This window comes from Heptranchias perlo, chromosome 7 (genome assembly GCF_035084215.1).
Source record: "Heptranchias perlo isolate sHepPer1 chromosome 7, sHepPer1.hap1, whole genome shotgun sequence".
NCBI classification, from domain to species: Eukaryota; Metazoa; Chordata; class Chondrichthyes; order Hexanchiformes; family Hexanchidae; genus Heptranchias; species Heptranchias perlo.
This window is the reverse complement of record NC_090331.1, coordinates 26943089-26968365: the sequence shown is the minus strand read 5'-3', so window position 1 is coordinate 26968365 and position 25277 is coordinate 26943089. Positions and strand designations below refer to the sequence as shown.

The window sequence follows — 25277 nt, the reverse complement described above, 5'->3', positions numbered from 1 at the left end:
GGTGATGTAAAACCCTTAAATTTATTTGAATTACTGTTTCCTTTGTATCTTGCCTCATCGGTCTCTTGTATCATGGCATAGAATCATAAAATTTTACAGCAGAAGGTGGCTCATCACTCCTGTGCCAGCTCTCTCAAAAAGCTATCCACTTAGTTCCATGGACTATGTAGGTTATTTGCTTCCAGACATCTACCAATGTTGCTCTACAACTACCCCATCTAGATTCTTGCCCCTCTCGCCAAACTGAGAATTTTTGTGTGAGTGACTGAGAGTGTATGTTCGTGTGAACGCGGACGGGCGGGCATGTGCATGTATGAGAACATTGCTGATTCTACTATCAAGAGTCACATCCCAAAGAACTGTACAGATTTGAATTTTATTAGAACCACAGTCGCAATTTTACAATCCCAACATTGTCATTTTGCTGCAAAGTTATCTCAGCAGATTGCAGCCGCGTGTTCTGCCAGACCATGTTTCTCAGGTAGCAGATACTGTGACAGACACCATGGGCTGACTGTTGAAAGGGACTTGGAGGGAGGCAAGACCAGCTGCACAAGTAAATTGATTCCCTACTGATTTTAATATAAACTTCAGAAAATGTGATATATTAAAAACATTTTTAAAGACTGCTCTCAGGAGGATTTTTTTCTTTTGTAAATCAGCTCCTTTAATTAGGGTAATAAATCTTTGAAGGTAGAGGAGGAATGCCGACTGATGTAGGCTCAGTTGAAAGTTGTTACATTCTTTATTGTTATTGGCAGGACCAAGCACTGGATCACAATAGACAATCGCATTGCACTAGTGGTTTTAAAAAAAGAACAATTTGACTCAACTTGGGTTTGTTCAAATTCTAGGTGCACCTGTGATTTAAAAAAATGTAAGCTTCTTCAATAGTTGAAATGCTAATTGCCCAGTGGGGAACTAAGCCACACAGAGAGAAAGATCTAAAGTTTGATTCAGTCTATTTTGTGTTAGCTGATCTCAGCATAGCTGGTGCTAAAGCAATACTTATCGGCTGCAGAGGGGGTAAAAGAAAATCACCCAAGATTTCCATTCCTGTAGAGAATACCCCAAGACACTTCACAAATAGGTGTAGGGGAAAAGGGTTCAGAACCAGGAAGGCAGAGGCTAGGAGGAATTACCAAAGGCTTGGTTGAAGAGATGGGTTTTGAGAAGGTTTTTTTTAAAAGGAGGAGTTGGAGGTGGTTAGGCAGAATGTTTAGGGAGGGAATTCCAATGAATGAAACCCAAGCGGTCAAAGGCTGTGCTGCCAATGGTGGGACACACAAAAGTCCAGAGTCAGTGAAGCTCTAGAGGATAGCTCTTAGCAGCATAATTCACTACTTCAAGGAGAGGAGCAAAAACAGGTAAGAAAATAGATAATCGTTTTGCCTGAGGCCAACATGAAATTCATATTAAGATAACATTTCAGACTCAATTGTATCAAATTGCAATATTTTGGTTAATAATCCATGCAAACTATTCTTGCACTGTAACACATAGAAATATGTGTTGTGGCTCAATGCAAACAGGAGTGATCAAAATATAAGGTGTTGCCACTGTGCTTCTTGAGGTTTGTTTGCTGGCTTTGCACTAAGCACATGTCTGTGGAGCCTGGCAGATGAGAATTGGGACTCACCTGCTGGAAATGGTATTACGGCAAAGGAACAAGAGACAGCACAGGAAGAATGGCTTAAAAAAATTATAGAGAAATAGAAACTAGGAGTTTGCCGATTAGAGACCTTTGAGTTGCAGGTTAGCTGTTCTTTGCTGAGGGACTGAATTCTATACAGTCACTAAATTGTTGGATTCCTTGAGTAATGTATGACTAGAAAGACTGCTCTGTCTAATTCTTCAGTAATTCAGCTCCTATTTGCAACTGTAAACGGGATATAAGTATTTCTTTCTGCAAACAAGATTTCTTTCACATAAGATTTATAATTTTATTTCCACAGCAATATGGTATCGCAATTTTCTGTTTAGCATTAACCTAAAATTTATTAAGGGTGGAATTCTGTTTACTTCTGTAGTACTTGTCTAAAAGCTTTAATGGGCAAAGTTGCAAAGGTCAAAAAGCGTAATAGTACTGGAATGAGAGCATTTCATGAAATGTAAAACCTTCTTTAAGGGTTTAATTGCATCTGGTAGATGATTCATTAACATATTCCCATAAAACAGCTCTGTGTTCTATTCCTCTGGACTTGACTATTCCAATGCTCTCCTGGGTGGCCTTCCAGCTTGCACCCTCCATAAATTTGAGCTCATCCAAAACTCTGCTGCCTGTATCCTAACTCGTACCAAGTTCCGTTCACCCATCACCCCTGTGCTCACTGATCTACTCTGGCTCCCGGTCCAGCAACGCTTCGATTTTAAAAGTCTCAGCCTTGTTTTCAAATCCCTCCAGGACTTCTCTCCCTCTGGAATTCCCTCCCTAAACCTCTGCACCTCTCAACACAGTCTCCTCCTTTAAGACGTTCTTTAAAACCTACCTCTTTGACCAAGCTTTTGGACACCTGTCCCAATATCTCCTGATGTGCTTCAGTGTCAAATTTTGTTTGCTAACCCTGCTGTGAAGTGCCTTGGGATGTTTTACTATGATAAAGGTGCTATATAAATGCAAGTTTAGCACACAAAGAATTTTATTAGTGACTACTCAATTTGGCAGCCAGGAATTTAAACTCCTTCGAGTGCTTGCATTTTGTTTTTTCGGGTGTAGCATGATATCCAATGTTGTGGATAAATTAGATTTTAGGCATTCTTGTTTACTATAAAAAGGAGCCAAAATTGACAACATGCTGCTACATTCGATGACGAGGATTTTGTCTCAAACGAAAACACCTTTGGTGTGGTACTGCTTTTAATTAAGCCCTTGATAAATCAGACTAAACACTACATTGCAAGTTTGGAAACCCACATGCAGAAGCCCATTGCAACATTCAGAAGGCACCTAGTTAAGCACACAGTGGAGCTTGCCAATGCTATCTTTGGAGATTAAAAAAAACATAGCAAATGCTGAAAATCTGTGTTATCACATTGGCATTCCAAGTTTTTTTGTCCTAAGCCATTAGCTTTGGCTTTTTCCTCAGCAGCTATTCTTTTCTAATGTAAATTCATCCCTCCCCATTTCTGAGAGAACAATTTTGCTTAATATTCACCTTTAAATTGCTACTTTAAACTCCTTGTAGATCTAAGATATTCTTTAATGGTGTGATATTGATTTCAGACTAATGTGTGATTATGTAGATATGTGAACTGCTAAGGCACCAATACCAAAGACTCCAATCCTTAACATGTTATTGTTTATGCATGATGAATCCAATGCTCACCATTTACATGCATAATGAAATTTGACCTCGTACCAAGTACTGTTGTTGAGATGGGATCAGATTGTAACAAAAAGCTTTCAATTATAACTGTGATGTGGAGATGCCGGTGATGGACTGGGGTTGACAATTGTAAACAATTTTACAACACCAAGTTATAGTCCAGCAATTTTATTTTAAATTCACAAGCTTTCGGAGGCTTCCTCCTTCCTCAGGTAAATGTTCAGGAGCTCCTCGAAGCCTAAGCATTTATACATATAGAACAATACATGGTGTTTACAGAATGCCCCTGCAACTGCCCGTTGCCAAGGCAATCACCGTGTTCAGACAGAGAGGTGTCACCTGCAGAACCCCCGAATACACATTCAACAAAAAAACAAACAGGAAAAAAAAACAGAGAGAGGCAGAAACATCCGGAAGGCAGAGAAAGCCAGCAAATGACCCATTATATTAAAAACAGATAACATTTGTTCACTGGTGGGGTAACGTGTAGCGTGACATGAACCCAAGATCCCGGTTGAGGCCGTCCTCATGGGTGCGGAACTTGGCTATCAATTTCTGCTCGACGATTTTGCGTTGTCGTGTGTCTCGAAGGCCGCCTTGGAGTACGCTTACCCGAAGGTCGGTGGATGAATGTCCATGACTGCTGAAGTGTTCCCCGACTGGGAGGGAACCCTCCTGTTTGGCGATTGTTGCGCGGTGTCCGTTCATCCGTTGTCGCAGCGTCTGCATGGTCTCGCCAATGTACCATGCTCTGGGGCATCCTTTCCTGCAACGTATGAGGTAGACAACGTTGGCCGAGTCACAGGAGTATGAACCATGCACCTGGTGGGTGGTGTCCTCTCGTGTGATGGTGGTATCTGTGTCGATGATCTGGCATGTCTTGCAGAGGTTACCGTGGCAGGGTTGTGTGGTGTCGTGGACGCTGTTCTCTTGAAAGCTAGGTAATTTGCTGCGAACGATGGTCTGTTTGAGGTTGGGTGGCTGTTTAAAGGCGAGTTTAAACCAGCGGACAAAGGAGGAGCCATAGTCATACAGAACAGAACAGACTATTGCAAAGAAGCATAAAGACAACTGGACAACCAGGAACACTACAGACGGTTACCCGCAGATCCGACCAAAGAACACACCCACCAGCTCAACAAACTGATCAAGACCTTCAATCCAGACCTTCAAAGCATCCTACGCACTCTCATCCCACGTAATCCCCGCGTGGGAGACTTCTACTGCCTCCCAAAGATACACAAAGCCAACACACCCGGACGTCCCATCGTATCAGGCAACGGAACCCTGTGTGAGAACCTCTCTGGATACATCAAGGGCATCCTGAAACCCATCGTACAGGGAACCCCCAGCTTCTGTCGCGACACGACAGACTTCCTACAAAAACTCAGTACCCACGGACCAGTTGAACCAGGAACACTTCTCACCACGATGGACGTCTCGGCACTATACACCAGTATCCCCCACGATGACGGCATCGCTGCGACAGCATCAATACTCAACACCAACAACAGCCAATCTCCGGAAGCCATCCTACAACTCATCCGCTTCATCCTGGATCACAATGTCTTCACCTTCGATAACCAGTTCTTTACCCAAACACACGGAACAGCCATGGGGACCAAATTCGCACCCCAATACGCCAACATTTTCATGCACAAGTTCGAGCAGGACTTCTTCACTGCACAAGACCTCCAACCAACACTATACACCAGATACATCGACGACATTTTCTTTCTATGGACCCACGGCAAGGAATCACTAAAGAGACTACACGATAACATCAACAAGTTCCATCCCACCATCAAGCTCACCATGGACTACTCCTCAGAATCAGTTTCTTTCTTGGACACACGAATCTCCATCAAAGACGGGCACCTCAGCACCTCACTCTACCGCAAGCCCACGGACAACCTCACGATGCTCCACTTTTCCAGCTTCCACCCTAACCACGTCAAAGAGGCCATCCCCTATGGACAGGCCCTGCGAATACACAGGGTCTGCTCAGACGAGGAGGAACGCGATGGACACCTACAGACGCTGAAAGACGCCCTGGTAAGAACGGGATATGACGCTCGACTCATCGATCGACAGTTCCGACGGGCCACAGCAAAAAATCGCATAGACCTCCTCAGGAGACTAACACGGGACGCAACCAACAGAGTACCCTTTGTCGTCCAGTACTTCCCCGGAGCGGAGAAACTACGCCATGTTCTCCGCAGCCTTCAACATGTCATCAATGAGGACAAACACCTCGCTATGGCCATCCCCACACCTCCACTACTCGCCTTTAAACAGCCACCCAACCTCAAACAGACCATCGTTCGCAGCAAATTACCTAGCTTTCAAGAGAACAGCGTCCACGACACCACACAACCCTGCCACGGTAACCTCTGCAAGACATGCCAGATCATCGACACAGATACCACCATCACACGAGAGGACACCACCCACCAGGTGCATGGTTCATACTCCTGTGACTCGGCCAACGTTGTCTACCTCATACGTTGCAGGAAAGGATGCCCCAGAGCATGGTACATTGGCGAGACCATGCAGACGCTGCGACAACGGATGAACGGACACCGCGCAACAATCGCCAAACAGGAGGGTTCCCTCCCAGTCGGGGAACACTTCAGCAGTCATGGACATTCATCCACCGACCTTCGGGTAAGCGTACTCCAAGGCGGCCTTCGAGACACACGACAACGCAAAATCGTCGAGCAGAAATTGATAGCCAAGTTCCGCACCCATGAGGACGGCCTCAACCGGGATCTTGGGTTCATGTCACGCTACACGTTACCCCACCAGCGAACAAATGTTATCTGTTTTTAATATAATGGGTCATTTGCTGGCTTTCTCTGCCTTCCGGATGTTTCTGCCTCTCTCTGTTTTTTTTTCCTGTTTGTTTTTTTGTTGAATGTGTATTCGGGGGTTCTGCAGGTGACACCTCTCTGTCTGAACACGGTGATTGCCTTGGCAACGGGCAGTTGCAGGGGCAGTCTGTAAACACCATGTATTGTTCTATATGTATAAATGCGTAGGCTTCGAGGAGCTCCTGAACATTTACCTGAGGAAGGAGGAAGCCTCCGAAAGCTTGTGAATTTAAAATAAAATTGCTGGACTATAACTTGGTGTTGTAAAATTGTTTACAATTATAACTGTGCCATTGGAAGAAAGCATGATGTAGAGGCCAAAGTCTTCCCCACAGTGAAGAAATTAAAAATCAAAGGGGAAATAATTCCAGGCCACTCATGTCTATTGGCTATCAGTTACTCAGGAGACCATTGTGGAGATCTTAAGGTAACTCACCCACCTTCGGGCTGTTTCGTGTTATAATTTATTTCTAATAATTTACTGTTTTCTCTACTTTCATTGGTTTCCCTTCACATTCTCATGGTCCATTTTACTTTGATAATTTGTGAGCCAAGTTTTGTACTTTTTGTTGAATTTATTTTGACTTTTTCCATTTTTTGTTTTACAAATATTAGTCTATCTCCAGCACTTTTCTTACTTTGTTCATTTTATTTCTCTTTTTCTGCTCAATGACCAATTCTTCATATTTGTTCTTCCTCTCCTTCATTTCTTGTCTCCATTCTGTTTCTTCTGCTTTTGCACCTTTACTTCTGTCCCATTCGCTTGCTTGTAAATGTTCACTTCCCATTCCTTTCATTCTGATTATTCAATTTCTTTTGATTAATTTCCTCTTCTGCTGGTTATGCAGCCCATCAGTTTGACACACAGAATTGTCAGGAGATGCTGCCCAACTCTTGGAAAATTATGGAATCTGTTCAAAGTAAAAAGGCAGTAATGCGCATCTCATCTTGCAGTGTGTCTATGATGCTCTCAGCTTGAGTGTTGGAGCATGAGTCAGTTTGGAACTGGGCCATCATTTACCACAGCTTCCGTGAGAAAATGTGGAGCAGAAATAGAGACCAAAATATATTTCTGCCAGTCGTGAGGAGGCTCTGCATAATCAGCTTAATAATGATGCAGACAGAGCATTACATGGATTTGCACCAATTTGAATTGAAAGAAAGAAGCTTCAAGGATCTTGAACTTTATGCCCAACATATTAGAAATTGTCTAGAGTGTGTTGAGGCATAATTAGTCACTGGTGAATTGAATTTAATTTTGTTACAAAATGCGAACAAGGTGAAGAATGGATAAAAACAATGAAATGAGGAAATGTAACATTATAAATCCAACACTTTGGATTTGGTTCCTTGGTGCAATGGATGTCATCAAAACTTCAGGAGGAGTTGCAGATGGTTGTATCACTGAGGCAGAACATAGAAGGGAAATAAAACTTCCATCATGAATATTTAGGCAAGCACAAGTCAAACTACTACTGTCCTTACAACAATGTGCATTAAGGAGTATGACTATCCTTGGGAAGTGTTCACACACGCACAGCAAGTGGAAAAAGGTTCATTTACTTTAATAAAAGGTCCTGAAAATCAAACATAATTGCTTCTTCAAACTTGCATCATCAAAATACCTGTCAAATAGTAGTACTTCATTTGACTTGTTATTCATTGTTTGCTAACATATTGGAGTAGAAATCGCTCGGAGCAGCAAACCAACACAACTCGCCGCTCCAGAGATTTACAATAGATTCTTTGGCCACTTCCTCGAATAGGAAGCGGAGAAGAGCCCAGCGTCAGTTCAGGTAAAGCTCGGACCCTGGGAGAAGGGAGAGGAGCGATCTCTCCCCTCGACCAATCAGATCGCAGCATTTTTGACTCGCTGCATTCACTGTCTCTGCTGGCTTGCAGTGTTAAACCAATGTAAAAACAGTTATAGACAGTGAAAAAAGAGAAGGTAAGAAATAATTGAATGAAATAAAAGAGCCAGAAGGGAAAAGTAAAAAAAAATAAACTTTTTAATTTTTACATCTTTTTTTAATGACCAAAAACTTTCAAAATGAGGAGTAATGAGACACCACATTTTTAAAAGTTAATTTTTAGTTGTTTGGCAGTCATTAAGACATACTGTGCTGTGAAACCATAGTGTCGATCTGTATTTTTAAGCATACCTGTTTGGTGACGTAATTAGTTACTTTCAAGCTGGGCAGATAAGCAAGTTTGCACTTTTTCAATAATTTCTCTGATTGCAGCGTGTGATGTCCCTTTAATTCTAAGCTGTCCTATTGTCGACGAACCACTAGGAACAAGTTCCGGATTTCCACGTTTCACTGCACATGTGCAAACGCGAGAACTTGCTCCTCCATTTTGCCACCAACCACCGAGAGCACCGTGGAGTTCTCTGTTATTTCGCGAGCGATTTCTGCCTCATTGAAAGCACTTTGGAAAGCATGAAAAAAAATGCAGTTTGACAATTATGAAATACTTCCCCTTTTATTTCCAGTAGAAGGAAAGAGCAAAAGTTAAGGAGCAAAACAATGAGCAAATTTTCTACTGATTCTTCCCTTCATAACACTTGGTGCTTTTTGATTGATTCGCAAAGCTTATCCGCCAGTACACTTTCTCGTGGGATTTTGTGACTCTCACATTTCTAGTTGACAGATATTTTTATATATATATATATAAAAGCTGGCTGCTTACTATTTTTGACAAAAAATGATAATTTTACATGTAGCAATAGACTTACTAATGCAAAAAAAAGTATTTAGTCACTCAGTCAGACGCCTGCTGTGCTAAGACTATAAACAGGTAGTTCACATTCATTGTCACTGGTGTGGTTCTCAGCTGATGAAGTGGCACTTTCAACTGGTCACAGTTTTTTTTTGTAAGAGAATACTTATTCAGCAGATGATATATGGCACTGTTCATCATGTCTCAGCCTTGGCACTAACTAACTTTTCTTTTCCAATTCACTATCTCCCTACATCCCTCATCGTCCTAATTTTTTTTTAAGACAATTACAGCTGCTAAAAATCTTCGAGTCTGCAGAGCAGATGAGTGGACAGGTGTCTCCACTGCAGTTTCTGACATCATCGCTGCTGGATAGTTTGACCAGCAGGAGGTGCAATTCAGTCTGCTGAGACAGAGAAGTGTATGCTTTAATCCTGTGGTGGGACCCTCCTTCTCGCAGCTCAGAGGACAACTGATGACATTAATCCTACAAATGGTTGGTTGGAATGTTTGGCTCCATTAGGATTTCAGCTGACTGGATCCTTTTTCAAACAGCAAATGTTTATTATCATTGATGGAAGACATTTTGGTGATTTGTTATACGTGGATGACCTTTTACTGTTAGCCTAATTTCTTGTACAAAAAGAAAATCCATGACAAGAGTGCGGTGATGCCACCTACTTGATGCATTTTTAACAGTTGACATTTTTATTAAGCTCCAGCTGTTCTAATCATAAATGATTCATAAAAAGGGGCAATGTTTTCCGACACTGTAATAAACTATTCATTGAAGATTATGTGCATATGATCCATTTTTTTGGTGCGTTCAACTGACAAATTGGCATGAAGGCGTCTGGATCTTGTTTTGACACCAAATAAAAACAAGATTCTTATGAGGCTTTCGTAAAATTTGATATCATAATTACTCATGGGAAAACTCTGATTGCAATATTTGATTCAAGGTCTTTCTATTTATTGTATGACTAAACAAATGCCAGAATAAGCACACAAACATCTGTCAATTGCAGAAAAATTAGATTGTTATAAATGCTTAGACTTTGTATTGTTCAAAATGATGACTGAAAAACTGTTATAAAATGTAGTTTTCTACAAATGTATAGTCAGTTAGGATTTTGGTATTAATGTGACACAAAACTCAATGGCCATATTTAAGGCTGTAGCTTTGTCACAGATCCATCATTCTCTTTGTGACCTTCATTGTTTTCCGGTTCTACCTTACTTTCCAAAGGCAGGTCTGAAACAGGCACCTTCATAGTATCATAGTATCATAGTATTATAGTAGGTACAGCACAGGAGGAGGCCATTCGGCCCACCGTGCCTGTGCTGGCTCTTTGAAAGAGCTAGCCAATTAGTCCCATTCCCCATAGCCATGTTTATTTTTTCCCTTCAAGCATTTATCCAATTCCCTTTTGAAAGTTACTATTGAATCTGCTTCCAACACCCTTTCAGGCAGTTTACTGAGTTACCTGTTTACTGTGATATTCACTGGATTGAAGATTTTTCAGGCAGTGCATTCTAGATCGTTACCACTCACTGCATAAAAAAAAATGCTTCCTCATGTCACCTCTGGCTCTTATGCTGATCACCTTACATCTGTGTCCTCTGGTTACTGACCCTTCCACCACTGGAAACAGTTTCTCCTTTACTCTATCAAAACCGTTCATGATTTTGAACACCTTTATCAAATTTCCCCTTAACCTTCTCTGTTCTAAGGAGAACAACCCCATTTTCTTCAATCTCTCCACATAACTGAAGTCCCTCATCCCTGGTATCATTCTAGTAAATCTCTTATACAGTCTTTCTAAGGCCTTGACATCCTTCCTAAAATGCGGTGCTCAGAATTGAACACAATACTCCAGCTGAGGCCTAACCAGTGTTTTATAATGGATATGAGGACTGCACTAACTTTGCCATAAATTTAGAGTTGAAGTGAATTATTTCAAGTGCATTTTTAATTTAGACCCATTTGGAATAATCCACCTACAGAGTACTCCTTAGTATGAATTACAAAGCTTCAGTGAAACACGATGAATGGGAAACAATCAGCATGCAAAATCCTGTCAGGATACTCAACACTTGAAAAGCACAGGTGATGTGATCTCAGCACCTCTCATTTGTAGCACTCAAAAGTTGGGCCTTTGCAATTCAAATCAAGGAGTAATAGTTCCAACAATCCCGATCCACCAAGCCACAGGTGCAACAGTGCATGTCCAACAAAACTCGCAGTAGAATGCATGAGCCAAAAGCAATGCCCCCCCACAAAACCTGTCTGAGACTGACCATGACTTTTACTGTACTTTCCAGGACCAATAGATGATTTTCCCTAAATATTACTCTAAAAAAAACTATGACCCTAACTCTAATAGTACAGTGAACAATGGTAACACAAAATATGAATTCTCATAAAACCCGTGAGCTTTCAATGGATCAACTTTTTTTTAATATTATACATTTTATATAAAAAAACACACAACAGCTTGCACTTATATAGCGCCTTTAACATAGTAAAACATCCCACAGGAGCGTTATCAAACAAAATTTCACACCGAGCCACATAAGGAGATATTAAGGCAGGTGACCAAAAGCTTGGTCAAAGAGGTAGGTTTTAAGGAGCATCTTAAAGGAGGAAAGAGAGGTAGAGAGACAGAGAGGTTTCGTGAGGGAATTCCAGAGCTTAGGGCCGAGGCAGCTGAAGGCATGGCCACCAATGGTAGAGCGATAAAAATCGGGGATGGCAAGAGGCCATATTTGGAGGAGCGCAGAGATCTCGGAGGGTTGTAGGGCTGGAGGAGGTTACAGAGATAGGGAGGGGTGAGGCAATGAAGGGATTTGAAAACAAGGATCACACAAATGCATATGCACACAATTATAAAAAATTAATACTTGGGAACATACTCAAGCAGGATTTAGGGACCATATAAGCTGCTTGAGCTTCATTTTTCCCATTTCTAATGCCATCCAAGCCTTTTAAGTGTGTTGTAGTCTTGCAAGACTTCCATCAGTGCTATTTCTTCTTCATAAAGCATGGTGGCTGATTGTATTGGCAGCTAAATATTTATATATTCTGTTCTGTAATCTAGTTCTGTTCTTATTTCGTTATTTTCTGATGGAAAAACACACATCAAATAGTTTAACCTCCTTGATGTCGAAAGGCTCTTGTTTTCAAGTCTAAATCTGCTAAACCTTCACAAGTGCATTAAAATTGAAAGTCTATTTCAGGTAACTTGCTGACCTTGAGAGAGCAAATCTGAAATAAAAATACAACCTGCTTTTTGCATCTTACTAAGTACATAATGGCAAATGCCATCAGCTAGTAAAAATTATTTCAAGGAAATGCTCATATTTGCAGAGGTGAATAGATCAATTATTATATATGCCTTTAGGCACTTGGATTACATTCTTACAATTGTGTATTTTTTCATCCCTCAGTGTGTGATTAACATTAATACTAGTTTTAACCTTTGGACTTAGCAGTTCAGAGAAATTGCTCTTCCCATGGGCTATATGTTTTTCTTTACTTCCTAAATAAAAATCATTACAGTAGGAAAGCCATTCCAATGTCAGAGTTACAATTTGGGTTCTCTCACAACGCTTCAAACTTATGCTCACAACAAAAAGGCAATTTCCATCTACATACAGAGTCACTTGGAAATGAAATGTTCACCCTTATGGGAGTTGTGAATAAGATAGTGTGCAACAGAAATGACAGTTACCTTTTTGGTACTGAGCTAATGCACCAGAGACAACGTGGTGCCTTCTTTGCTCTTCTGTTCAGTCCAATAGGTAGTAAATATCAAACTATCGGACCATTGTGTTCGGGCTAAAACCAATAATCAGATATCTTTGCAAGTAAAACTATACAGAAGTAGAAGACTACAGCAGTAGAGTAATAGCACACAATCCGTAAACTGCTCCAAAATAATAAAAGATCAAATGCCTTAACATTTCTGTTCAGTGGCTTTTGACAGAGTCTCTGATTAAACTTTATGTGAGCAATGAACCCACGGAGCCCCTCTTAGGCACCACACATGGAGCAGGCAAAGCAAAACAAGCAACTGAAGACTGCAGTGTTGCTGCCTCATTTGTTTCTCTTCTGTTTGATTTTGAAGCAGGCTCAATTAAAGAACAAATGGGTACCTCTCAATAGTCAGGCTGAATACAGAAAGTACAGAGGAGGTCTAAAAAAGGGAATAAGATGGGCAAAGAGAGAGTACGAGAATAGATTAGTGGCTAACATAAAAGGGAATCCAAAAGTCTTTTATAAATATATAAATAGTAAAAGGGTAGTCAAAGGAAGCATGGGACCAATTAGGGACAAAAAAGAGAGCTTGTTGTGGAGGCAGAGGGCATGGCTGAGACACTAAATGAATACTTTGCAGCAATCTTCACTAGAGAAGAGGATGCTGCCATTGTAGCAGTAAAGGAGTAGGTCGTAGCGATATTGGATAGGATAAAAATAGATAAAGAGGAGGTACTTAAAAGATTGGCAGTACTCAAAGTAGAAAAGTCACCTGGTCCAGATGGGTTGCATCCTAGATTACTGAGGGAAATAAGGGTGGAAATTGCAGAGATTCTGGCCACAATCTTCTAATCCTCCTTTGATATGAGGATGATGCTGGAGGACTGGAGGATTGCAAATGCTATACCCCTGTTCAAAAAAAGGGAGAGGGATAAATCCAGCAACTACAGGCCAGTCAGCCTAATGTCAGTGGTGGGGAAACTTTTAGAGACAATAATCTGGGGCAAAATAAATTTACACTTTGAAAAGTATGGGCTAATAAATGAAAGTCAACATGGATTTGTTAAAAGAAAATCCTGTTTGACTAACTTGATTGAGTTCTTTGATGAAGTAACAGAGACAGTTGATGAGTAATAAGTTGTGTATATGGATTTTCAAAAGACATTTGATAAAGTACCATATAATTGACTTGTTAGCAAAATTAAAGCCCATGGGATTAAAGGGACAGTGGCAGCATGGATACAAAATTGGCTAGATAATAGAAAGCAGAGAGTAATGGTGAATGGTTCTTTTTCTGACTGGAGGGAAGTATACAGTGGTGTTCCCCAGGAGTCAGTATTAGGACCACTGCTCTTTTTGATTATATATTAATGACCTGGACGTGAGTATAGAGGGCATAATTTCAAAAATTGCAGATGACATGAAACTCAGAAATGTAGGAAACAATGTGGAGGATAGTAACAAACTTCAGAAAGACATCGACGGACTGGTGAAATGGGCAGACACATGGCAGGTGAAATTTAATGCAGAGAAGTGTGAAGTGATGCATTTTGGTAGGGAGAATGAGAAGAGGCAATATAAACTGAATGGTACAATTTTAAAGTGGGTGCAGGAACACAGAGACCTGGGGGTGCACATACACAAATCTTTGAAGGTGGCAGGACAAGTTGAGAAGACTGTTAAAAAGCATATGGGATCCTGGGCTTTATTAATAGAGGCAAAGAATCCTCAAGCAAGGAAGTTATGCTAAACCTTTTTAAAACATTGGTTAGGCCTGAGCTGGAGGATTGTGTTCAATTTTGGACACCACACTTTAAGAAGGATGTCAAGGCCTTAAAGAGGACCCAGAAGAGATTTTGTAGAATGATGCCAGGGATGAGGGATTTCAGTTATGTGAAGAGATTGGAGAAGCTGGGATTGTTCTCCTTCGAACAGAGAAGCTTAAGTTTATGACCTGAACCTGGAAATACAGGTATTTTGGATATGTTCTGCTGAATAGCACCCCGGGGGGCGGGGTGGCGGAGGCAGGAGCGGTGAGCAATGGAAAATCAACCCTTGTGTGTAAGGACTCCTCATGTCAACGCAGTGAGAATGAAGGAAGAGTTTGTGAAGCAGTGCTCCTGAATGATGACAAGCCACCAACAGATAGATTAATAGTGGCTATTAAAGAGATCATTTCCATCCGACCCTCTGTGACTGTATGATCCCTCCTCGTTCAACGTTCAACAGACAACCATGCCTCTCCTCTGTTCTCCAACTCCATGAAACTGCTCTCACATACTGTAGTTCTACTCCAACCTATCTGAATGTAGCACAAGCACCTACAGCAAGGGCTTCTCTTCCCAACACACCATGATCACCTCCAGAGTCCCCCGAGGATCTTTCCTTGGCCTTTACTCTTCCTCATCTACATGCTGCCCCTTGACGACATCATCGAGGTCAACTTCTACAAGTACACTGATGACACGCAGCTCCAAGGGGGGACAAAGGATTTAGAGCCACATTATTTATTCTTAATAATTGGATAAATACTTGAAGGGAAAAAAATTGTAGGGCTATGGGGAAAGAGCGGGGGAATGGGACTAACTGGATTGCTCTTACAAAGAGGGCTCGATGGGCAGAATAGCCTCCTTCTGTGCTGTAACCATTCTAATTAAGTTCTTAATCATTTCTAACCCTTAAATAGGTAAGAGGTGAACAGCAGTCTTCTGCCATCTGATGGTTCATTTAATTTCGATGCCTGACCTTAACAGAAAACAGTCGTAACGTCTAATTCAAGTTTACAGATAAAATACACATTGCCCTTTGAAAGACCAGTCATTTTGATTATCATGTAGATGCCAAGCTTTTGCTGCTTGGTTGATTTGTACATCAAACAGTCTGCCTGTAGCTTTTGAGCAGCTCATCTCTCAAACACAAAGCGTATTCCCAGGATAGTTTTACGTATTGGTTGCTTTTCCAAATAAAGCCTATTTTAATTTACATTATTCTGTTTATTTAAAGTCATATGTGAATATATAATAGAGAATATTTTCCTATTAGTCACACGACAAAGCTCTGCTTCTGTCACAATCATAAATGGCCGTTTTATTGCAATATTGAACCAAATTAGAAAATTAAACGCATAGAATCATAGGGCTCAATTTTAGGGGGCAATTGCAGATGCGTTGGGGGTGGGGTGGGGCTCCGAAAATCGGGGAAATCCCGTTCGGGTTTAGAAGCTGGCTCCAACCCGCCGACTTCCATGTTTCCCAAGGACCCACCTGTGTGCGCACGCTGGCGTCCCGAAACCGGAAGTCCCGCCAGCAATTAAAGCCGGCGGGATGACAGTTAAAGAGCCAAATGTACCTCATTGAGGTACTTAAGGTACTTTACCTGTGATAGATTAAGAGATTGTAACGATTTTTAAACTTACCTTGGCGGCTTGCCCACCGCTTCTGATTCACGCCTGGTGAAACCAGGTGTGAAGGGCCAGATCAGGGAAAAAGAAACAAGATAAATTCAGGAAAAAAACCATAGAAGGAAGTTAAAACACAAAATGAACCTACCTTTGCACCCTGCTCTGATGTCTCTCTCTCCGATCTCCCCCACTTCACCCCACCCACCCCGGTGTCCCCCTCATTACCCTCCCCCCCCCGTGTCCCCCTCTTCACCATCTCGATGTCCCCCTCTTCACCCTCTCGATGTCCCGATCTTCCTCACTCCACCCCCCCGATCTTCCTCTCTTCCCCCCACCTCGATCTTCCTCTCTTCCCCCCCACCTCGATCTTCCTCTCTTCCCCCCCACCTCGATCTTCCTCTCTTCCCCCCCACCTCGATCTTCCTCTCTTCCCCCCCACCTCGATCTTCCTCTCTTCCCCCCCACCTCGATCTTCCTCTCTTCCCCCCCACCTCGATCTTCCTCTCTCTCCCCCCCCCACATCTTCCTCTCTCCCCCCCCACATCTTCCTCTCTCTCCCCCCCCACATCTTCCTCTCTCTCCCCCCCCCCATCTTCCTCTCTCCCCCCCCACATCTTCCTCTCTCCCCCCCCCACATCTTCCTCTCTCTCCCCCCCCCACATCTTCCTCTCTCCCCCCCACCTCGATCTTCCTCTCTCCCCCCCCACATCTTCCTCTCTTCCCCCCCACCTCGATCTTCCTCTCTTCCCCCCCACCTCGATCTTCCTCTCTTCCCCCCCACCTCGATCTTCCTCTCTCCCCCCCACCTCGATCTTCCTCTCTCCCCCCCCACATCTTCCTCTCTTCCCCCCCACCTCGATCTTCCTCTCTTCCCCCCCACCTCGATCTTCCTCTCTTCCCCCCCACCTCGATCTTCCTCTCTTCCCCCCCACCTCGATCTTCCTCTCTTCCCCCCCACCTCGATCTTCCTCTCTTCCCCCCCACCTCGATCTTCCTCTCTTCCCCCCCACCTCGATCTTCCTCTCTTCCCCCCCCACCTCGATCTTCCTCTCGCCACCCCCCTCGATCTTCCTCTCTCCCCCCCACCTCGATCTTCCTCTCTCCCCCCCACCTCGATCTTCCTCTCTCCCCCCACCTCGATCTTCCTCTCTTCCCCCCCACCTCGATCTTCCTCTCGTCCCCCCACCTCGATCTTCCTCTCTCCCCCCCACCTCGATCTTCCTCTCTCCCCCCACCTCGATCTTCCTCTCTTCCCCCCCACCTCGATCTTCCTCTCTTCCCCCCCACCTCGATCTTCCTCTCTTCCCCCCCACCTCGATCTTCCTCTCGTCCCCCCACCTCGATCTTCCTCTCGCCCCCCCCCTCGATCTTCCTCTCTCCCCCCCCCCACATCTTCCTCTCTCCCCCCACCTCGATCTTCCTCTCTCCCCCCCCACATCTTCCTCTCTCTCCCCCCCCCACATCTTCCTCTCTCCCCCCCCACATCTTCCTCTCTCCCCCCCCACATCTTCCTCTCTCTCCCCCCCCCCATCTTCCTCTCTCCCCCCCCCACATCTTCCTCTCTCCCCCCCCCACATCTTCCTCTCTCTCCCCCCCCCACATCTTCCTCTCTCCCCCCCACCTCGATCTTCCTCTCTCCCCCCCCACATCTTCCTCTCTCCCCCCCCCCACATCTTCCTCTCTCCCCCCCACCTCGATCTTCCTCTCTCCCCCCCCCACATCTTCCTCTCTCCCCCCCCCCCACATCTTCCTCTCTCCCCCCCCCCCACATCTTCCTCTCTCCCCCCCACCTCGATCTTCTGTTCCAGCGCCGGATGACGTCTCGCTTCCTCTCTTTCTTTCCCCCCCCACCTCGCGTCACAGCTCCTGATGACAGTCAGTCTGTTCATTGCGAAACCCGGAGAGGACGTCAATCATCAGCAATCACCATGCGATCGCGATCGGAAACGATAAGTTTTGTTTATGTGGGTTTGCCACGCGCACCTTCACCCTCCCGCTGCCAACCCGCCACCATTGCAAAATCGACCCCATAGAATCTTACAGCACAGAAGGAGGCCATTCAGCCCATCGTGCCTGTGCCAGTTCTTTAAAAGACCCGTCCAATTTAGTCCTACACCCCAACTTTTTCCCCATAATCCTGCAATTTAGTCCTATTTAAGTACATGTCCAATTGTCTTTTGAAAGTCCTGTGGAATCTGCTTCCGTCACCCATTCAGATAGTGCATTCCAGATTGTAAACCTCTGTGAAAAAATTTCTCCTCATTTCCCCCCTAGTTCTTTTGCCAATTATTTTAAATCTATGACCTCTGGTTGATGACCCACTTGCCAGAAGAAACAGTTTCTCCTTATTTGCTCTATCAAAACCCCTCATCATTTTGAATGCCTCTATCAGGTCTCCTCTTAACCTTCTCAACTCTAAGGAGAACAATTTCAGCTTCTCCAATCTCTCCACATAACTGAAGTCCCTCATCCCTGGTATCATCCTTGTAAATCTCCTCTGTACTCTCTCCAAGGCCTTGATATCTTTCCTAAAGTGTGGTGCCCAGAATTGTATGCAATACTCCAGCTGAGACCGAGCCAGTGATTTGTAAAGGTTTAGCATGACTTCCTTGTTTCAATGCCCCTATTAACAAAGCCAAGTATCCCTTATGCTTTCCTTATGCCCTGCCACCTTCAAAGATTTGTGAATATGTACCCCCAGGTCCCTTTGCTCTTGCACTCTCCTCAAAATACTGCCATTTAGATTATACTGCCTCTCCAAGTTGTTCCTCCCAAAGTGCATCACTTCATACTTACCGCATTAAATTGCATCTGCCATGTGTCTGCCCATTTCACCAGTCTGTCTATATTCTCCTGAAGTCTGCTACTATCCTCCTCACTATTTACTACATTGCCAACTCTTGTATCATCTGCAAACTTCAAAACTGTACTCCCTATACTAAAGTCCAGGTCATTTCTTTCTAACAAGAAGAGCAATGGTCCTAATACCAATTCCTGGGGGACCCCACTGCATACTTCTCTCCAGTCAGAAAAACATCCATTCACCACTACTCTCTGCCTCCTATCCCTTAGCTAATTACGTAACCAAGTTACCACCGTCCCTTTAATACCATTTGCTTCTATTTTCCGAATAAGTCTGTTGTGTGGTACTTCATCAAATGCCTTTTGAAAGTCCATTCATTCAACATCTACTGCACCTTCATCAACCCTTTCTGTTACCTCATCAAAGAACTCAATCAGGTTAGTCAGACACCATGGCTGTCCCTTATTAACCCATGCTTCTTCAAGTGAGAATTAATTTTGTCCTTGACAATGATCTCGAGCAATTTTCCCACCATTGACATTAGACTGACTGGCCTGTAGTTACTAATTTTATCCCTCTCCCCTTTTTTGAATAGGGGTGTAACATTTGCAATCCTGCAGTCCTCTGGTACCACTCCCATATCCAAGGAGGATTGAAAGATTATGGTCAGAGCTTCTGCTATCTCCACCCTTGCTTCCCTCAGCAACCTAGGATGCATCCCATCTGGACCGGGTGACTTGTTAACTTTGAGTGTTGCCAGCCTATTTAGCACCACCTTTCCATCTATTTTTATTCTATCCAATGTCTCTATTCTCTCCTCCTCTACTGCAACATTAACCTCATCCTCTTCTTTTGTGAAGACAGATGCAAAGTACTTATTTAGTACCTCAAGGGGATGAGGGGGCGGACATATGAGGAGAGGTTGAATAGATTGGGACTCTACTCATTGGAGTTCAGAAGAATGAGAGGTGATCTTATTGAAACATATAAGATTGTGAAGGGGCTTGATCGGGTGGATGCGGTAAGGATGTTCCCAAGGATGGGTGAAACTAGAACTAGGGGGCATAATCTTAGAATAAGGGGCTGCTCTTTCAAAACTGAGATGAGGAGAAACTTCTTCACTCAGAGGGTAGTAGGTCTGTGGAATTTGCTGCCCCAGAAAGCTGTGGAAGCTACATCATTAAATAAATTTAAAACAGAAATAGACAGTTTCCTAGAAGTAAAGGGAATTAGGGGTTACGGGGAGCGGGCAGGAAATCGGACCAGATCAGCCATGATCTTATTGAATGGCGGAGCAGGCTCGAGGGGCCGATTGGCCTTCTCCTGCTCCTATTTCTTATATTCTTATGTTCAGTCATGCTTTCTGCCTCCATAAGAAGATTTCCTTCTTTGTTGCTAATTGGTCCCGCCATTCCTTTAACTATCCTTTCACTTTTTATGTGTTTATAAAAGATTTTTGGGTTCCCTTTTATGTTACCTGTTAATCTTCTCTCATATTCTCTCTTTGCCCTTCTTATAATCCTTTTTCAATTTCCCTTATATTCCCCCTTCTTGTCCATTTTTCTCATATTATTTTTCCTTATTCTCTCTTTCCCGACTTATTCTGCCTCTGTTCCAACTGTTATATCCCTTTGTGCAATTTAAACTTAAAATATATTACTTACCATTCTTCTTGTGCCTCCTTATTACATTCATTTTGGAGAAGGATGCAAATGTTTTTTTAAGAAAGATTTTCATTAATTGAAAACTAGCTTTATTTGTGAATTGCAACACAGATGTAAGCAGTTCAAAACCAGGAAACCAACTCATCCTTAGCATTTGAACAGTTAAAATGCACTATAGTGGACCAATAAATAAAGCCCAAAATCTATAGCAGTTTTGGTTCACAGATTTCTTATGCATTCTTGTCCTTAACATGTGCCAGCTGCAAAATATTCAATTAGCGTCCCCATGCCATTTTACTTGTTCTCTTATCAAAAAAAATCAGAAGCTTTTCTTGTGGAGACTTTTGTCACACATTTGAATAACATTTGTGTAATTATTAAATGAAACAGAGAGACAAAATCTCCGATTAGGGTATTGCTAACATCAGTGTTATGAAGGCATAACTGTGACTGTACAGAGGACTTCAAATCAATAAAGTGGGGAGGAGGGTTCGGACAGAAATAGTAAAAATGTTAATAACCTAAAGATAAGAAAAAGGGATGAGAGCAAAGGTCAGACTACAAAAAGTAATCAAGATAATATCACTGTTCCAGGTTCAAGAAAAAGTATAGGAAGTAATAATAGAACACCTGATAAAAAATAAAAAAGTGTGATAAGTCAAAAAGTGTGAGAAAAACATCATCAGGCCATATGGGCAAGGTAAGGACTGTTATCCAATTATGAGTTCTGTACACAAATCACGTAGTATAAGGAATAAAACAAGCGAATTAGAAGCACAAATTCAGCTAAAAGGGTATGACATAGTAGCCATTACAAAGGCCTGACTACAAACTGAGCATGACTAGGAACTAACTATAACAGGCTATAAGGTCTTTAGAAAGGACAGGGAAATTGGGAGAGGAAGAGTAGCAATATTGATAAAAGAGACTAGTACAGCAGTTGAAAGAAGAGATATCAGTAAGGGTGAGCAGGCAGTGGAAATACTTTGGGTAGAAATAAGAAACAGCAAAGGATGCAAGACTATGGTGGGAGTTGTCTACAGACCTCTTGACAGGAATGACGTTGTGTTGGAATGCATGAATATGGAGATCAGAGAAACAAAGCAGTTACAATGGGAGATTTTTAATTTCATTTCCTCTGGTGGGGGAATCCAGAACAAGAGGGTATAATCTTAAAATTAGAGCCAGGCCATTCAGCAGTAACATCAGAAAGCACTTCTTCACGCAAAGAGTTGTAGGAATCTGGAATGCTGTCCCCCACAAAAGGCTATGGATGCTGGGTCAATTGAAGCTTTCAAGACTGAGATCAATAGATTTTTGTTAGGTAAGGGTATTAAGGGGTAAGGGTCAAAGGTGGGTAAATGGGATTGAGGTACGGATCAGCCATGATCCAATTGAATGGCGGAACAGGCTCAAGTGGGTGACTGGCCTGTTCCTATGTTCTTTTGCACATAACACAGAGAAAATGTATTTTTAACACACTGTATTCAAAAATGTCTTCTAGACATATGGGAATTTCCATTATAAAATGGTACAATATAAAGTCAAAACACTGGAAAATGATTAAGTGCCCAGTTATCACACTGATATGCTGTTGTCTTGGTGTAATGCTTCTCAAAAAACATTATCTAAACAATGATTGTCACTACTGCTGCTGAGATAACTACCTTAGGTCTCCCATAAGCTTTAGCAGAATGCAGATTATAGCACATAAGTATTCTGTTAACACAGAGTTTATATGTATTACACAAAAATGGTATCTGGTTATTGGATTTATAACCCATCCCTGCAATGCTTTCATTGACTAACAATGAGTGCAAAAGGACATAAATAAGGCACTTCGCCTTGGGTAGAATGGCTTTTGCATACAAATACACTTCCTTTGTTCTTAGTAGAAAATTTAAATGCAATGCAACCAACATCCCCCACCAGCTACATAATCAAAATTAAGAAAACTAAACTAAATTAACTAAAATACCGAAATCACTTAGCTAACTACATTACATTAAACAGATTATTTTATGACATCTTCATTGATCAAGATAATTTCTGGGACCCCAGTAGAGCACAGAAGGACCTTCCTTTTGTCCATAATCTGGTTGTGGGTCCAAAATAACACCCTGATCAATATTCTATCAGTAAATTGATGATCACATTATATATATATACTCTTTCTTTCTTACTTAACAATACTATAAAACTGTGTTCAGTTTTAGTTACCATGGCAGAATATAGATGCATTTGGGAAAGGTACAGAGAAGAGCAATGGGACTGACTAAGTGTAAAGGGGTGAGTTATGAGCAAAAATGAGAGAAACCTAAATTCTACAGTCTAAATAGAAGTTAGAGGCATTATCAAACTAGATAAATACTTAATGTTATTAAAAAGCATTATTAAAGATTATTACCTCAACGTAAGCTAGGAAAGTAGGACCTGAGGTCATAGATGTGATTTAGTGAAAACTAAATTTAAAATATGTCAGAAAGAATTTTGTTACTCAAAGGACAATGAATGGCTGGAAAACTAGGCAGAGGCAAAAATACATTGAAGCTGTTCTAGGTACCATGGCAGGAGTTGGTGGGACAGTTAGGGAATTAGAAAGAGGAAGCACAGTGGGCTGAATTTTCTTATGATCCAAACAATTTTTTTTTTGCAAACTTCCAAAAAAATAAATGTGATCATCTCTATGCGCTTTTATTCCACCCTGTGTTAATATGAAGGGCACAGCTTGGTTTTCAATATTACACTTACTCAATCTTTCAAAAGAAAAAGGCTACTAGAGGAAATGAATTGACAAGCAGAGAAGTTCTGTTAAACTTGTATAGAACCTTGGTAAGACCACACTTGGAGTACTGTGCACAGTTCTGGTCTCCATATTACAAAAAGGATTTAGAGGCACCGGAGAAGGTGCAAAAAAGATTTACTAGGATGATACCAGGACTGAGAGGTTATAACTATCAGGAAAGACTGACCAGGCTGTGGTTCTTTTCTCTAGAAAAGGGAAGATTGAGGGGTGACCTAATAGAGGTCTTTAAAATTATAATAAGATTTGATAGGGTTATTGTGGAGAAGATGTTTCACTTGTGGGGTGTCCAAAACTAGGGGTCATAAATATAAGATTGGCATTGATAAATCCAATAAGGAATTCAGGAGAAACTTAAATAGATTTTTGCTAGCTGGGGGTATTAAGAGATATGGATCCAAGGCAGGCAAATGGAATTAGGATACAGATCAGCCATGATCTCATTGATGGTGGAACAGGCTTGAGGGGCTGAATGGCCTACTCCTGTTCCTATGTTCCTATGACTGGGATTGTGTCTCCTCATTTCAGATTCTTCAGCAAAATGGCTAGATTTCCATTCACAAACAAATCTAAATCATTTGATATATTTAAAATTGCTCATTAAAGCATTTGCATTCAATTCATTTAACAATTACAGTTTTTGTCAGGACCCAAAAATACTTCGTACAGGCTACAACTTGTTCTTTCCAAACTTTCAACTGTCAACTTTGATTGAGCCAGCTTCCAACCCAAGTTTGATATCTTTAGGTCAATTCAATTAGAGTCAGACCAGACCATCAGTATTGTTCACTCATTCTAAGTGCCATCCAATAAATTCTAATTGTACTAATCTTATTAGTTAAGAGATAAAAAAGAGTTTCTGAATTAAACATTAAGCAGCAACTACCAAATTAACGACACATACAAAATATAAATCTATTCTCGAAAACTGCAGCCACACCAGGACAAATTAACCATTGGCAAACAAGAGAAAGCAGGCTAGGAGTGCTGTGATTTGAACAGTCTAGATATACTCAACATATTTTTAATATTGGGCCACAGAACAGAATGTAATAATATTTAGTTTTAAGCAACCATAAAGCTTGCAGCCAGTTTTATCAAGATTGAAAATTTACTTACACTGATCAAGTGACTCGTCCGAATCATCAGGACAGTCTGGCTCACCATCACATAGCCAGTTTAGTGAGATGCAGGTCGTCTGGTCATCGCAAAGAAATTCAGCTGGTCCACATGTTTTGTGTTCTACAAATCAAAACAAAGAAGCTATTAATAACAGAAGTAATCCAAATGTGTAGTTCAGTGGCTCAGTAAAATACCTATTTTCCACTTCTTTCATCTTAGCTTTCAAGTTCATTGTTTTTAAAAACATATTTACACAGTGTCTGATTATCCAATTATGTGACCCCAAAAAGTATGGGTTTAACTGAGAATACACAACCTGATTATTTGAACTTTGCAGCTTTGGCAAAATACAAAAAACTGTTTTCTCAAACTCTGACAATCTAGCAGCTTGAACACCTATGAATTATATAATGTCAAGTCAACCATTTGAATTTGTTGAAGAACATGAAAATCTGTCTTGCTACTTTTGGGTTTAAAAATAGAAAAACAAAAGAGCAAAATATAAAGTAATTGATGAGTACAAAGTCAGTTCATTGAAATCAGCTTATAAGTTTTTTGGGGAAACTTTAGAAACCCAGATTTTTCAAATTAATGGCAAAGATTTGAGAAGATATCATGAGTGCACAATTTTGTGGTTTCACCTTCAACATTAGGGCTCATATTTTCCTCAAGACAAATTGTAAAGAAATTTTTATTTGCATAAACGGGTGACCAAATCTGTATTTGGACCTAAGCTTCTGTTTCTAGCTCTGCTCTGTGAATTCCTCCCAGAGGTGAATAACTGGAAAAAGGCACTGAAAGCAAT

General features: G+C 41.8%; 1 protein-coding gene across 1 annotated transcript in view; it reads right to left on the bottom strand.

The window, feature by feature from the left end:
- Positions 1-25277, bottom strand: part of LOC137323576 (low-density lipoprotein receptor-related protein 1-like) — a 1400855-nt gene that overhangs the window by 1132009 nt on the left and 243569 nt on the right. Inside the window, exon 2 of the mRNA XM_067987196.1 lies at positions 24470-24592. Within this exon, the coding sequence (XP_067843297.1) occupies positions 24470-24592 (123 nt within the window). The remainder of the gene's footprint in view (positions 1-24469; positions 24593-25277) is intronic.